The following is a 17,243-nucleotide window of genomic DNA, read 5'->3' as shown; positions in this document are numbered from 1 at the left end:
AAGGAAAGCAACATGGTACTTCGTTTTGGCCTTTGAGCTCTCCCCTGGAAACGATGGGAATCCTGGTACCCTCATTCTTTTACATAAATATGCAAAAAGCAGAAGATGTGGGGGGAATTTACTCCTTGGTGGATGGATGTGGGAGTATAAGTGAAGATGAAAATGAAATGAAAACAAGAGCACCTTGCTGGAACTCCCTTTCTCTAATCCATTTGCTTTACTATTGCTATTAAGGATTTTTTATGTATAGGCTGATCTCAAACCGGGGTGTTACTTTGTTAAATAGTAACCATGCCAAAGCTTCCAATACTCTTACGACAAAACCCAAAGCATAAACAGGCACTTAAAACAGGTATGCTTCTCCCAAAATGTTAAATTAGGAGTGACTAAAAGAGCCAGATTACTCATGAAAAATGGGGAATAAAACATAAATTCTTAAATCAGATTTAAACAGTCAGATGAAATACCCATGGTTTGCTAATCTGCTTTACCCCTTCTTGGAATAAATTATTTATTAGACTGAATGTGGAAGCTCTGGGGGACCTTGGGATGTTCTTGAAATATGTTTGAACTGTCAATTTTGTGCTAAATGTAGGTATAAAATAACATTTCATATCATTCAGAAAGTTTATAAGGTTTCACAATCAGTGTTTTAACACAGAAATCTGTTTATTAAACCCAACAAAACAGAGAAAATTATACCAGCCCTCAGTTTTTGAATTTTCATTTAAATAAGCAAACTCTAAATCCACACCTTAAAAGATGTTTGTGCATCTATGTATTTCCAAAATACTCATATTTCAATAAGATTTTCACATTATATTCACCAACAGTATCACAAAAGTTCTTTTTTGTTTTTTTGTTTTTTGTTTACGTAACTGTAAGGAACAGTAATTCTAGAAACACTAGAAGAAAAGAGCATAGCAATGTCCACAGTTACAAGAAAAAGTGCACATTACTTGGTCACAATCACAGTCATTACTTGAAAAACTATAGGTAACAAGTAGTTAAGAGATATCACTGATGTCTTCAACTTATCAAAAACCAAATGACATAAATTTTACATGAAATAAGGCAAATTCAGGAATGCACGAAGAACCTGTAATCCAACCGAAGCCAAACAACAGAAAAAAATTGTACAAGAAGCGTAAACTGATGTACTCCTCCCTAAATATTTAAAAAATAGGCTTGCCTCAGTGCACAAAGAAAACACCATTCATGTGTATTCAACACTATAAAATCAGGAAGAAGGGCAAAATATGGGGAAGAGGAGGGGACAGTTCATTGTAGATTGCAGCTGCATCCACTGAGAGTTCTTTACATCATTTTTACCTACAACTGTAAATTATACAAATTATATCAGGAGAGGTAATGGTCTTTTTGGGAACTATTTCTGAAAGAGAGAAAAGAAAACTACACACAAGAGTGCAAATTTTCAGATTGTCACTTGCAACCTCTTTAACATTCAGTCATCGACATCCAATGGCTGCTAGAGGGATGCCCATAAGACAGCAGCGGCAATCTGGGGAGAGCAGCTGTAAGAAATCAAGGTGTCATTTTTTTTTCAATGATACGTCTTTTTCAATATTAAAAAATTCTGTGGTGAAAACCGCTATGGTAAAGCTGCAATGGTGAGTGGGATGCTTGAGACCAGCATGAGTGCAGAAACGCAGGCTTCTCTTGGAAGTAGTTCCTGATGCGACGATTTAAAGAACGTAGGCAAGGGTATTTTTTTGCCCCAGCATCAAGTGTTATTTTTGTAGAAAGAATTTGGAAAGAGGAGAAGGCAAAGGGAGGTGGAAAAGGTACTTACAGTAGTTTCTCAAAACAGTTTTCTTTTAGGACCTATGAAAAAGTTACCAAAGTAAAAATGACAATTCTGAATGAAAAACAAGTTTTCTTTTTATAAAAATTACATATTTTTTAAAATACAAGATCCTTTTCATTGTTATATCCTGTAGCAATGAGAAATTTTGGCTTTTATTTTTTGCCAGATACTGCAGCTTTCAGTCCAGTAAGTCAGTAGCAAATTCCACTAATATTTCAGTTGGATCTTGAACTACTTTTTATACCACAAGCTTCTTCTGTTTTATCCTTGAATTAGGAATATACAGCCTTTTTTTTTTTGCCCCAGGTATTTATGCTGGCACACTGAAACAAAAAACAGTAGGCTGGACACATTAAAGTATCTCAAGTACTTCAGAGGCCAGAGTTCCTTTGAAGCACCTAAACACATCACTTTATGGATCAAGGACAATGTGGCATAATGGAAATATTTCTCTTAAGACTGTGCAGTAAGACCAGACGCATCTCTGCTGGGAAATCAAAACGTCATTAGTGGAAACTGCAAATTTAAACCTCAGTGAAGAGGATCATCGCTGGACTCAGTTCTGTTGTAAAATAAGATTTTCCAGTTCATCTGCGGAACGCAATAAAAATGCAGCGGATTCCCGATATCCTGCAACCAGCTGTCTCACTGCATTGATTTCAGTTGGACTCAGCTGGGGTCTGGAGCTCGAACTGCTGGAGGATCCTGAGCTGGTCGCCAACTGCCTCTTCATGCTGAGATCAGTGGGTCCTAGAAAAAATCAGCACAAATTAGACATGGACAATTTTTCTTCTAGTATCTTGAACATGAGCACTAAATAAATTAGTGTTGATTTAATTCACCTATTCTTTCATGAGAAGCTACTGATACCCTTAATCAAATACATCTGCTCTCAGAAAGATGGAAGAGCAGCACGATGGGAAAAGAGTGGCTGGATTTTCTTAGACTCCTGGCCCAGACTCTGGCGGTCACTTCTGATTGTATAAAGACAGTGAAGAAATTCTCTTAACATGTGCTTTTTTGAAAATTCAATGTTAAGTCCACCTTCCACAAGTAGAAGCTTCTCTGGAGTAGTAGAAAATGATGGAATCCATTTTTTATTTGCTACATTCGATAACAAATAATTTGGACCCCACCAATTCAGAAATGAAAAGAGCCTACATGGTGAGGCTAATGACCCTAGATTACAAACTTTTCAATTTAGAACAGAGAAAACTGAGGACTGCGGGGGTTCGATGACACGTTTAGAGGTCAATAACTTTTAAGTGGCACAATAGGGATGTGAATTGCATATTTTTTTCATTTCAGGCCACTGCTTTTTCCACCAGGTTGATTAGTATTTAAAAATGTGAATATATTAGACTGAAGTTTGCTTTCAAAGTGCATTGTAAGTATATGATTAGTACAAACCATACCACAAAGAAACTAGACTTGGAATACTGCTTTAGGGTTTTTTTTTTTTTAAACATCTTTAGTGGGGTATAATTGCTTTACAATGGTGTGTTAGTTTCTGCTTTATAACAAAGTGAATCAGTTATACATATACATATGTTCCCATATCTCTTCCCTCTTGGGTCTCCCTCCCTCCCACCCTCCCTATCCCACCCCTCCAGGCGGTCACAAAGCACCGAGCCGATCTCCCTGTGCCATGCGGCTGCTTCCCACTAGCTATCTACCTTACATTTGGTAGTGTATATATGTCCATGCCTCTCTCTCGCCCTGTCACAGCTTACACTTCCCCCTCCCCATATCCTCAAGTCCGTTCTACAGTAGGTCTGTGTCTTTATTCCTGTCTTACCCCTAGGTTCTTCATGACATTTTTTTTCCTTAAATTCCATATATATGTTAGCATACGGTATTTGTCTTTTTCCTTCTGACTTACTTCACTCTGTATGACAGACTCTAGGTCTATCCACCTCATTACAAATAGCTCAATTTCGTTTCTTTTTATGGCTGAGTAATATTCCATTGTATATATGTGCCACATCTTCTTTATCCATTCATCCAATGATGGGCACTTAGGTTGTATCCATGTCCTGGCTATTGTAAATAGAGCTGCAATGAACATTTTGGTACATGACTCTTTTTGAATTATGGTTTTCTCAGGGTATATGCCCAGTAGTGGGATTGCTGGGTCATATGGTAGTTCTATTTGTAGTTTTTGAAGGAACCTCCATACTGTTCTCCATAGTGGCTGAACCAATTCACATTCCCACCAGCAGTGCAAGAGTGTTCCCTTTTCTCCACACCCTCTCCAGCATTTATTCTTTCTAGATTTTTTGATGATGGCCATTCTGACTGGTGTGAGATGATATCTCATTGTAGTTTTGATTTGCATTTCTCTAATGATTAATGATGTTGAGCATCCTTTCATATGCTTGTTGATAGTCTGTATATCTTCTTTGGAGAAATGTCTATTTAGGTCTTCTGCCTATTTTTGGATTGGGTTGTTTGTTTTTTTCTTATTGAGCTGCATGAGCTGCTTGTAAATTTTGCAGATTAATCCTTTGTCAGTTGCTTCATTTGCAAATATTTTCTCCCATTCTGAGGGTTGTCTTTTGGTCTTGTTTATGGTTTCCTTTGCTGTGAAAAAGCTTTGAAGTTTCATTAAGTTCCATTTGTTTATTTTTGTTTTTATTTCCATTTCTCTAGGAGGTGGGTCAGAAAGGATCTTGCTGTGCTTTATGTCATAGAGTGATCTGCCTATGTTTTCCTCTAAGAGTTTGATAGTTTCTGGCCTTACATTTCGGTCTTTAATCCATTTTGAGCTTATTTTTGTGTATGGTGTTAGGGAGTGCTCTAATCTCATACTTTTACATGTACCTGTCCAGTTTTCCCAGCACCACTTATTGAAGAGGCTGTCCTTTCTCCACTGTACATTCCTGCCACCTTTATCAAAGATAAGGTGTCCATATGTGCATGGGTTTATCTCTGGGCTTTCTATCCTGTTCCATTGATCTATCTTTCTGTTTTTGTGCCAGTACCATACTGTCTTGATTACTGTAGCTTTGTAGTATAGTCTGAAGTCAGGGAGCCTGATTCCTCCAGCTCCGTTTTTCGTTCTCAAGATTGCTTTGGCTATTCGGGGTCTTTTGTGTTTCCATACAAATTGTGAAATTTTTTATTCTAGTTCTGTGAAAAATGCCAGTGGTAGTTTGATAGGGATTGCATTGAATCTATAGATTGCTTTGGGTAGTAGAGTCATTTTCATAATGTTGATTCTTCCAATCCAAGAACATGGTATATCTCTCCATCTGTTTGTATCATCTTTAATTTCTTCCATCAGTGTGTTATAATTTTCTGCATACAGGTCTTTTGTCTCCTTAGGTAGGTTTATTCCTAGATATTTTATTCTTTTTGTTGCAATGGTAAATGGGAGTGTTTTCTTGATTTCACGTCATTAGTATATAGGAATGCCAGAGATTTCTGTGCATTAATTTTGTATCCTGCTACTTTACTAAATTTATTGATTAGCTCTAGTAGTTTTCTGGTAGCATCTTTAGGATTCTCTATGTATAGTATCATGTCATCTGCAAACAGTGACAGCTTTACTTCTTCTTTTCCGATTTGGATTCCTTTTATTTCTTTTGCTTCTCTGATTTCTGTGGCTAAAACTTCCAAAACTATGTTGAATAATAGTGGTGAGTGTGGGCAACCTTGTCTTGTTCCTGATCTTATTGGAAATGCTTTCAGTTTTTCACCATTGAGGATGATGTTGGCTGTGGGCTTGTCATATATGGCCTTTATTATGTTGAAGAAAGTTCCCTCTATGCCTACTTTCTGCAGGGTTTTTATCATAAATGGGTGTTGAATTTTGTCAAAAGCTTTCTCTGCATCTATTGAGATGATCATATGGTTTTTCTCCTTCAATTTGTTAATATGATTTATCACATTGATAGATTTGCGTATATTGAAGAATCCTTGCATTCCTGGAGTAAACCCCACTTGATCGTGGTGTATGATCCTTTTAATGTGCTGTTGGATTCTGTTTGATAGTATTTTGTTGAGGATACTTGCATCTATGTTCATCTGTGATATTGGCCTGTAGTTTTCTTTCTTTGTGACATCCTTGTCTGGTTTTGGTATCAAGGTGATGGTGGCCTCGTAGAAGGAATTTGGGAGTGTTCCTCCCTCTGCTATATTTTGGAAGAGTTTGAGAAGGATAGGTGTTAGCTCTTCTCTAAATGTTTGCTAGAATTTGCCTGTGAAGCCATCTGGTCCTGGGCTTTTGTTTGTTGGAAGATTTTTAATCACAGTTTCAATTTCAGTGCTTGTGATTGGTCTGTTCATATTTTCTATTTCTTCCTGATTCAGTCTTGGCAGGTTGTGCATTTCTAAGAATTTGTCCATTTCTTCCAGGTTGTCCATTTTATTGGCATAGAGTTGCTTGTAGTAATGTCTCATGACCTTTTGTATTTCTGCAGTGTCTGTTGTTACTTCTCCTTTTTCATTTCTAATTCTATTGATTTGAGTCTTCTGCCTTTTTTTCTTGATGAGTCTGGCTAGTGGTTTATCTATTTTGTTTATCTTCTCAAAGAACCAGCTTTTAGTTTTATTGATCTTTGCTATTGTTTCCTTCATTTCTTTTTCATTTATTTCTGATCTGATTTTTATGATTTCTTTCCTTCTTGTAGCTTTGGGGTTTTTTGTTCTTCTTTCTCTAATTGCTTGAGGTGCAAGGTTAGGTTGTTTATTCGGGATGTTTCCTGCTTCTTAAGGTGGGCTTGTATTGCTATAAACTTCCCCCTTAGAACTGCTTTTGCTGCATCCCATAGGTTTTGGGTCGTTGTGTCTCCATTGTCATTTTGTTTCTAGGTATTTTTTTATTTCCTCTTTGATTTCTTCAGTGATCACTTCGTTATTAAGTAGTGTATTGTTTAGCCTCCATGTGTTTGTATTTTTTACAGATCTTTTCCTGTAATTGATATCTAGTCTCATGGCGTTGTGGTAGGAAAAGATACTTGATTCAATTTCAATTTTCTTATATTTACCAAGGCTTGATTTGTGACCCAAGATATGATCTATCCTGGAGAATGTTCCATGAGTACTTGAGAACAATGTGTATTCTGTTGTTTTTGGATGGAGTGTCCTATAGATATCAATTAAGTCCCTCTTGTTTAATGTATCATTTAAAGCTTGTGTTTCCTTATTTATTTTCATTTTGGATGATCTGTCCATGGGTGAAAGTGGGGTGTTTAAGTCCCCTACTATGAATGTGTTACTGTCTATCTCCCCTTTTATGGCTGTTAGTATTTGCCTTATGTATTGGGGTGCTCCTATGTTGGGTGCATAAATATTTACAATTGTTATATCTTCTTCTTGGATCGATCTCTTGATCATTATGTAGTGTCCTTCTTTGTCTCTTGTAATAGTCTTTATTTTAAAGTCTATTTTTTCTGATATGAGAATTGCTACTCCAGCTTTCTTTTGGTTTCCATTTGCATGGAATATCTTTTTCCATCCCCTTACTTTCAGTCTGTATGTTTCTCTAGGTCTGAAGTGGGTCTGTTGTAGACAGCATATATAAGGGTCTTGTTTTTGTATCCATTCAGCCAATCTGTGTCTTTTGCTGGGAGCATTTAATCGATTTACATTTAAGGTAATTATCGATATGTACGTTCCTCTTCCCATTTTCTAAATTGTTTTGGGTTATTATAGGTCTTTTCCTTCTCTTCTGTTTCTTGTCTAGAGAAGTTCCTTTAGCATTTGTTGTAAAGCTGGTTTTGTGGTGCTGAACTCTCTCCGTTTTTGCTTGTCTGTAAAGGTTTTAATTTCTCCATCAAATCTGAATGAGATCCTTGCTGGGTAGAGGAGTAATCTTAGTTGCAGGTTTTTCTCCTTCATCACTTTCAGTATGTCCTGCCACCCCTTCTGGCTTGCAGTGTTTCTGCTGAGAGATCAGCTGTTAACCTTATGGGGATTCCCTTGTGTGTTATTTGTTGTTTTTCCCTTGCTGCTTTTAATATGCTTTCTTTGCATTTAATTTTTGACAGTTTGATTAATATGTGTCTTGGCGTATTTCTCCTTGTATTTATCCTGTATGGGACTCTCTGTGCTTCCTGGACTTGATTAACTATTTCCTTTCCCATATTAAGGAAGTTTTCAACTATAATCTCTTCAACTATTTTCTCAGTCCCTTTCTTTTTCTCTTTTTCTTCTGGAACCCCTATAATTCGAATGTTGGTGCATTTAATGTTGTCCCAGAGGTCTCTGAGACTGTCCTCAGTTCTTTTCATTCTTTTTTCTTTATTCTGCTCTGCAGTAGTTATTTCCACTATTTTATCTTCCAGGTCACTTATCCGTTCTTCTGCCTCAGTTATTCTGCTATTGATCCCATCTAGAGTATGTTTAATTTCATTTATTGTGTTGTTCATTGTTGCTTGTTTCATCTTTATTTCTTCTAGGTCCTTGTTAAATGTTTCTTGCATTTTGTCCATTCTATTTCCAAGATTTTGAATCATGCTTACTATCATTATTCTGAATTCTTTTTCAGGTAGACTGCCTATTTCCTCTTCATTTGTTAGGTCTGGTCCATTTTTATCTTGCTCCTTCATCTGCTGTGTGTTTTTCTGTGTTCTCATTTTGCTTATCTTACTGTGTTTGGGGTCTCCTTTTTGCAGGCTGCAGGTTCATCATTCCTGTTTTTTTTGATGTCTGTCTCCAGTGGCTAAGGTTGGTTCAGTGGGTTGTGTAGGCTTCCTGGTAGAGGGGACTAGTGCCTGTGTTGTGGTGGATGAGGCTGGATCTTGTCTCTCTAGTGGGCAGGTTCACGTCTGGTGGTGTGTTTTGGGGTGTCTGTGGCCTTATTATGATTTTAGGCAGCCTCTCTGCTTGTGGGTGGGGTTGTGTTCCTGTTGTGCTAGTTGTTTGGCATAGGTTGTCCAGCACTGTGGCTTGCTGGTCGTTGAGTGAAGCTGGGTGCTGGTGTTAAGATGGAGGTCTCTGGGAGATTTTCGCTGTTTGATATTATGTGGAGCTGGGAGGTCTCTTGTTGACCAGTGTCCTGAAGTTGGCTCTCCCACGTCAGAGGCAGAGCCCTGACTCCTGGCTGGACACCAAGAGCCTTTCATCCACATGGCTGTTCTTATCCTCACCCACCAGCTCCAGCCTTGATGGCCTCCTCCTCGGTGAGAATTGCAGCTTCACCACTTACTAGCTGTGTGATCTTAGGCAGCTTACTTACCCTCTCTATGCCCTAGTTTCCAATTTTGGAATACCTCAGATTCTGACCGTCCCTGCAAGCTGCTGCTGGCTTGTCCCTGTCCCTGGGTCGTGGACTCAGTGAAATCCAGAGAAAGAAGTCCCGCGACTTCGCAGCCAGCTGCGTCCACTCGTCCGCTCCTGCTTTAGGTATTGTTAAATACCTATTTAACAATATTTATTTGCACAAAACCCTCATGTGTCAACACTTTTTCCTCACATATATTTAACTAAATCATATAGGTCTGCTTTTTGATGACATTTTTGTAAATTTTTACTGAAAAAGAATTTATTAAGTGATTTAAAACTCTTGAAGCATTTGTGTTAAGATTCTTTGTATGATTACTCTTAGATTATTATATTAGGTATTTATTGTATACCTAAGCATTCATTCTTATATTTCTTACCTTTCGTTAAGCAATTGCTATAATTATTAAATTTGCAGTAATAAATTTAAAATCCTTGAAAAAATATTACTAAGCACATAAGTAAAGGCATGCTCCAAAACTGTAGTGATTCTATAACTTGAAAGTATTTTAACAGATTTTTTCCTAAACATGTTATAAATTTTCAGATAGTAGTATTCATTTCATGAACTAAAATGAAGGTTGTTATTTTATCCTCTAGTTCTTCTTGAGGCATAATGGAGACAAGTCAAGATCCATCCCCTAACACCCTCTCCCCCAAAGGGAGAGAAGGAGTTCTGTCAGCTAGGAGGCAGATGTCCCATAAGAGGGAAGTAGCTTCACTTGGAATTTAATTAGGAGAGAGACAGGAGTAGCACTCAAACTCTGACATCTGAGAGAAACTTATCTCCACTTCTGCCATGGCCTTTTCAAAGCTTTGGTTTTCTAGCAGGAGTCGGCTGCCATTTGTTCTCCTGTTCACAAAATCATGACACAGATATAACAAGCCGAAAGGGAGAGATGCAGGGATGGTACACTTGCAAATAGGAATACCGTATAAGCAAACCATTAACAGCAACTGTTTGGGAAATTCTGAGCGGATTAAGAAACCATCATGACATAATAGGAGTTTGGGTCTCTGAATGAACCAACTTTAAATTTTACTTCTTTCCTTTACATTCAAGAATCCTAGTACAAATCTTATTTATCTATATATTTATTTATTTGAAGTATAGGTGACCTACAATGTGTTAACTTCTGCTGTACAGAAAAGTGATTCATTTATATACATGTATGTGTGTGTGTATATATATATATATATATATATATATACACATATATTCTTTCTCATATTCTTTTCCATTATGGTTTATCACAGGATATTGAATACAGTTCTCTGTGCTATACAGTAGGACCTTGTCGTTTATCTATTCTATATACAATAGTTTGCATCTGCTAATCCCAAACTTCCAACCCATCCCTCCCCCACCTCCCTCCCCCATTGGCAACTGCAAGTCTGTTCTCTACCTAGTACAAATCTTTATGAAAGAATTTTCCTCTCAGTTATGTAGATACCTAGTGTCTGGCTGATTGTCATTATGTCATTAGAAGGTGTAACATTTTGTGATGGTTTTGCTGTCCTGCCAAGTTGCTGACTAGCATCTTGAACTGGAATTGAGAAAGGGTGGGGTGAGGGCTCCGGTTCTTTTTGGGGTGAGAGAGGTTGTGCTTTTATTCTAATATTGCAGTTTATGGATTATTCTCCACCTCTGGCTCAAAGGTCTACACCTCTAAACTGAGACATGGCTTTTGCTTTCTTTCAGATTTTTATTAACATAGGCAAACTCTAGATAGCTCAGTAATTGAGAAGCCATTCACAGCTCTGCTGGTTTTTGTTCTGAAAGAAAGTTAACTTCATTATCTTTGTTTCTTTTAGATCTACAGGATCAGGGTTGAGAATATAAATCAAAAGTACAAGAAATTCTTTTTGCTGAATGTTGATTATTCAGATCATCAAAGTTATGAGGTTGGATAGTGAAGCAAAAAAAAAAAATTAAAATATTCACAAATCAATAAATTATTTAACTAGTGACTGCTCAAACAGTCCTTCCCTGTTTGTCACTAATTTCCATTTCTGCCTCATTGAGTCAATGTCATACTTGACTGGTTTGGCCTAACTCAAACAATACAATGTAATTAAAATGCATGTCAACTATAAAGCAAAATTTCAAATTTTATGAAGTTGCTGAATTTAAAGAAGTCGAGAAAAGTATTCTTGCAGACCTGATCAAATCACAGACAAGGCCACTGAAAAGTATGGTTCTGGAAGAGCAGGACCAGTTAATGAGAAAATGAGCAAGGAAAATGACCCACTAGATGCTTCAAGAGAAAATGATTTGAATATCTAGTATTAAGGCACATATTCAGGAAAATTGACAAGACCAATTTTATATAAGTACAGCTGACCCTTCAACAGGTGAGGGTTAGAGGTGTCCACCCTCTGCCATGGTTGAAAATCTGCCCTCTGTATCTCTGGTTCCTCCACCTGTGTGGATTCAGTCAACTGCAAATAGTGTAGGTCTGTAGTATTTGCTATTGAAAAAAAAAATCTGTGTAAGAGGATCCACATAGTTGAAACCCACATTGTTCAAGGGTCAACTGTACTTACTTTTAACCCAGATGATGCAGACCTTCTTAATGTTCATTCTGAAAAGCTGAACAAGAAATAAAAGATATTTCGTGCCAACATACAATGTTGTTAGAAAAATTAAGGCCCACTAAAATCAACCCTTGATTTATTTTTTAAGGTTTGGGGGGGACAATTAAATTATTAGCAAATTCCAATTAAATGAAAATATAGATCCATAATTCTTTATTTTTTAAATTAAATATCAATTGAATACTTTCCCCTTATTTATGGTGCATTTTTGGCCCCTGTTTTAATTAGATTTACCTTTGTGGTCCTATTTTGGTGTCAATTATCCACAGATAATAGAAAGCCCTGGAAAAAGTTTTGTTGTGATTTTTAAAAACTTTGATAACCATTTTTATTATATGTACTGAGGAAGAATGCAAGACCCATGAAGGCAGGCACCCTTTGTGTCTTACCACATTGTTCTAGGTAGCTGTGGTGGTGCATGGCATAAAATAAGGCTCAATAAATATTTGTGTAACAAATGAATGAGAAATGCCAGGTACTGTCTACAGCTAACACTCAAGAAACGGAGAATGAGTGATGTCATTGATAATACCCAATTATGGTTAAATGAAAACTAGTTAGACATGGAAAATAGTAGATTTAGTGTAACTTATTCAAGTAAAGTTACCTCTAATATACGGGAATATTAGTATTGCTCTGAAAGTTATCAGAAAAGTTATCAGAAAAATAAGTAGAATTGCTTATAACAGTACTTTCCATGTGAATTGTTGCTGAAAAAGACAATAATAGTTACTGTCCATTGCCTAAATAATGTTTTGCCACTAAATGTTACAATGAGTATTGAGTTGGACATAAAAACGTCCTAACTGCATGCAACCTTCTCCTACTTCTCCTCCTTTACCTACAACCTCTACTCCCAAGTCATGCACTCTGAAATGTTTGGATAACTGGCAATTCACTTAACAATTTTAAATAAGTTTTCAGATTCATGCTTTTAAGCATGATGGGCCAGATAGTAAATATTTTAATCATTACAGGTCAAGAGGCATTTAGGTACTCATAGTTAAAAAGTTTTGTGAGAATTTACTTTCTTTATTGAGATATAATTGACATATAACATTATTTCAGGTGTACAATATAATGATTCAATATTTGTATATAATGCTAAATGATCACCACAATAAGTCTAGTTAACATCCATTATCACACATTGTTACAAAGCTTTCTTTCTTCAGATGAGAACTTTTAAGATCTACTCTCTTAGCAACTTTCAAATATATCAGTACAACACAGTGTTAGTAACTGTCTCACCATGCTGTACACGACATCCTCATGACTAACTTGTAACTGGAAGTTTGTCCCTTTTGATGATCTTCACCCATTTCACTCACCCGCCCAGCCACCAATATGTTCTCTATATCTATGAGCTTGTTTTCATGTTTGTTTGTTTTTTTTCCCAATTCTGCATGAATTGAGATCAAACAGTATTTATCTTTCTCTGAGTTATTTCACTTAGCACAATGCCCTCAGGGTCCATTCATGTTGTCACAAATGGCAAGATTTCCTTTTCTTTTTATGGCTAAATCAAATTTCACTGTGTGTGTGTGTGTGTGTATTTATAATTATATATATATAATTTTATATATTATAAAATTATATATGTATAATTATATATGTAAGTATGGTTATATAATATATAATTATATGTATTCATAAATATATATATAATTTTATATATATATAAAATTACATTTTCTTGATCCACCCATCTATCAATGGACAATTGCTTCCATGTCTTGGCTATTGTAAATAATGCTGTGATGAACATGGGGCTGCAGCTATCTTTTCAGGTTAGTGTTTTCATTTCCTTTGGATAAATACCCAGAAGTGGAATTGTTGGATCATATGGTAGCGGGGTATTCAAACGTGTCTGATTCAGGATAAAATATAAACACATCTTATTAGAAATTTCTTTTAGATTTTACTGTTATGCCTTCAAATAAAGACTTTTGTTAAAGACCCAAAAAAATCTGGTCTTATGCCATATGTAAATGACTTGTTTGGTTTAGGTTTGCAGTAGAGAGGCCTTACAATTTAGGGAGGTGAGAGAGAAAAGCCAAAGTCCCTTGGATCCCAATGTGGCCCTTCCCAGAGCTCCTGCTCAGTGCTCTGGGAAGATGGTGAGGGAGGCTTTATATATATATAATGTACACACATATATGTATATAAAAATTTTTAATTTTGTTGAAGTATAGTTGATTGACAATGTTGTGTTAATCTCTTCTGTAAAGCAAAGTGACTCAGTTTATATATATATATTCTCTTCCATATTCTTTTCCGTCATAGTTTGTCAGAGAATATTGAATATAGTTCCCTGTGCTATACAGTGGACCTTGTTGTTTATCCATCCTATATATAATAGTTTGCCTCTGCTAATCCCAAGCTCCCATCTCTTCCCTCCCTTATTCCCCCCTTCCCCTTGGCAAACACTAGTCTGTTTTTGTTTCATAGATATGATGATTTGTATCATATTTTAGATTCCACATACAAGTGATATATGGTATTTGTCTTTCTTTTTCTGACTTCACTTAGTATGATAATCTCTAGGTCCATCCATGTCGCTGCAAATGGCATTATTTCATTATTTCTGGCTAATATTCCATTGTATACCTATATATACCACATCTTTATCCATTCATTTGTAGATGGACATTTAGATTGTTTGGCCATTGTAAATAGTGCTTCTATGAACACTGGGAGGTGCATGTATCTTTTTTAGAGTTTTCTGCAGGTATATGCCCAAGAGTGGGACTGCTAGGTCGTATGGTAACTCTATATTTAGTTTTTTTAAGGAAACTCCATACTGTTCTCCATAGTGGCTGTACCATTTACATTCCCACCAACAGTGTAGGAGGGTTCCCTTTTCTCCACACCCTCTCCAGCATTTGGTTATTTGTAGACTTTTTAATGATGGCCATTCTGACTAGTATGAGGTGGTATCTCACTGTAGTTTTGATTTGCATTTCTCTAATAATTAGCAATGTTGAGCATCTTTTCATGTGCCTATTGGCCATCTGTATGTCTTCTTTGGAGAAATGTCTACTTAGGTCTTCTGCCCATTTTTCGATTGGGTTGTTTGTTTTTTTTGCTGTTGAGTTGTATGAGCTATTTGTATATTTTGGAAATTAAGCCCTTGTCAGTCATATCATTTGCAAATATTTTCTCCCATTCCATAGTTTGTCTCTTCATTTTGTTTATGGTTTCCTTTCTGTGCAAAAGCTTGTAAGTTTGATTAGGTCCTATTTGTTTATTTTTGTTATTTCTATTGCCTTGGGAGACTGACCTAAGAAAACATCGGTACAATTTATGTAAGAGAATGCTTTGCCTATGATCTCTCCTAGGAGTTTTATAGTGTCATATTTTATGTTTAAGTCTTTAAGCCATTTTGAGTTTATTTTTGTGCATGGTGTGATGGTGTGTTCTAACTTCACTGATTTACATGCAGCTGTCCAACTTTCCCAGCACCACTTGCTGAAGAGATTGTCTTTTTTCCCATTTTATATGCTTGCCTCCTTTGTCATGGATTAATTGACCACAGGTGTGAGGGTTTTTCTGTGCTCTTTATTCTGTTCCATTGATCTGTATGTCTGTTTTTGTGCCAATACCACAGTGTTTTGATTACTGTAGCTTTGTAGTATTGTCTGAAGTCTGGGAGGGTTATGCCTCCTGCTTTCTTCTTTTTCCTCAGGATTGCTTTGGCAATTCTGGGTCTTTTATGGTTCCATATAAATTTTAGGATTATTTGTCTAGTTCTGTGAAAAATGTCATGGGTAATTTGATTAGGATCGCATTAAATCTGTAGATTGCTTTGGGTAGTACTGCCCTTTTAACAATGTTCTTCCAATCCAGGAGCACAGAATATCTTTCCATTTCTTTGAATTTTTAATTTCCTTTATTGTTTTGTAGTTCTCAGCATATAAGTCTTTCACCTCCTTGATGAGGTTTATTCCTAAGTATTTTCTTTTTCTTAATGTGACTTTAAAAGGGATTGTTTGATTACATTCCCTTTCTGATATTTCATTGTTAGTGTAAAGAAATTTTAAATTTTTGTAAAACGGATAGGGGGTGGGAACCTGCTGTATAGCACAGGGAGCTCAGCTCGGTGCTCTCTGATGACCTAGATGGGTGGGATGGCGGTGGGGTGGGAGGGAGGTCCAAGAGGGAGGGGATATATGTATACATATAGCTGATTCACTTTGTCATACAACAGAAACTAACACAACATTGTAAAGCAACTATACCCCAATTAAACATATATATATATATATAAAATATATATATATAATGTTTAATGGGGACCTTGTTTAATGAAGAACAAAGTTGGTAGTACAGGTGAGAGCTGTGGGGGCTCAGAAGAAGGGGGGCAGAGAGGACTGCAATGGTGGGAGAGTGAGCAGGACACTGCCTCCCAGCACCTTTCTCCTTGCTAGAAAGTCACACTGTCCCTTCTTGGAGTCTCTCTGCAGTTTGGTGGGACAGCAGAGCAGGATAACTTGCCCCATTTTATAACTGGAAAAACTGAGTTACAGACAGGTTCACTGGCTTTCCCAAAGCCACACAGGGTTACTGGTTTTTCTTCCTGTACCACTGTGGCCTAGCTCAGGAGAAATATTAGTAGTTGGATAGGGGAAGACAAATGTGCCCTTTAGGAATAGCAAACAAAGATGTGGAGACAAGCAGAAGTGAGCTGCATAGAGTGCTGGCTGGAGTCAAGTGGGGATACAGTTCAGGGGTACTTTTCTTTAAAGCCAGAATTTATTTCTATTTAAAACTATCCAAGAGACTTGAAAAAGGCCCAATGTCCCAAAGATGTCTGGGTTTAATACATGATTATACTGAAGTGGCGTCTCTTGGTTCCTCCTTTGCTAAAGCTTCAATTTGATCCTGGTTAATCGCATGCACTGATAATTCTTCTAGTTGGGTAGTGGTGATTTCCTCAGACTCCTGGCATCTTTCATAAGTGGCCATCAGTCTATGAACCAAACAAAAACAATACCAGAAACACTGGAGAAATGCTTGCAGTTTCTACTTGACATACTTCTTGCATTATTCTTTGAAACCAGGTCCTCTAATTATCAGCTTGGGCAGCTGAGATCATGAGCCTTATGTGGTGTTGGGGTAATGCTGGCCTCATAAAAATGAGTTTGGAAGTGTTCCCATCTCTTCTGTTTTTTTGGAAGAGTTTGAGGAGGATTGGTATTAGTTCTTCATTGACCGTTTGATAGAATTCATCAGTGAAAATGTCTGCTCCTAGACTTTTGTTTCATTGGAAGATTTTTGATTACTGATGTGATTGCCTTACCAGTAATTGGTCTACTCAGATTTTCTAGATCTTGATGATTCAGTCTTAGTAGGTTGTGTTTATAAGAAGTTTATCCATTTGTTCTCAGCTGTCCTATTTGTTGGCATGTAATTGTGCATAGTATGTTATCATCCTTTGTAGTTCTGTGATATCCTCTTTCATTTCTGACTCCATTTATTTGAGTCCACTCTTTTTTCTTAATGAGCCTAGCTAAAAGTTTGCCAGTTTTATCTTTTCAAAAGAATAGCTCTTATTTTTATCTTTCTATTGTCTTTTTCACTTATTTCC

General features: G+C 36.7%; 1 protein-coding gene across 9 annotated transcripts in view; it reads right to left on the bottom strand.

Moving 5' to 3' along the window:
- Window positions 1-657: 657 nt before the first annotated feature.
- Window positions 658-17,243, bottom strand: part of NOL4 (nucleolar protein 4) — a 395,653-nt gene continuing 379,067 nt past the window's right edge. For all 9 annotated transcript variants that reach the window (XM_060310591.1, XM_030876500.2, XM_030876501.2 and 6 more), the window contains one exon: window positions 658-2,578. In XM_060310591.1, the coding sequence (XP_060166574.1) occupies window positions 2,385-2,578 (194 nt within the window). In that variant the 3' untranslated portion in view covers window positions 658-2,384. The remainder of the gene's footprint in view (window positions 2,579-17,243) is intronic.

This window comes from Globicephala melas, chromosome 13, assembly GCF_963455315.2.
Source record: "Globicephala melas chromosome 13, mGloMel1.2, whole genome shotgun sequence".
Classification (NCBI taxonomy): domain Eukaryota; kingdom Metazoa; phylum Chordata; class Mammalia; order Artiodactyla; family Delphinidae; genus Globicephala; species Globicephala melas.
This window is presented reverse-complemented; position numbering and strand designations above follow the sequence as displayed.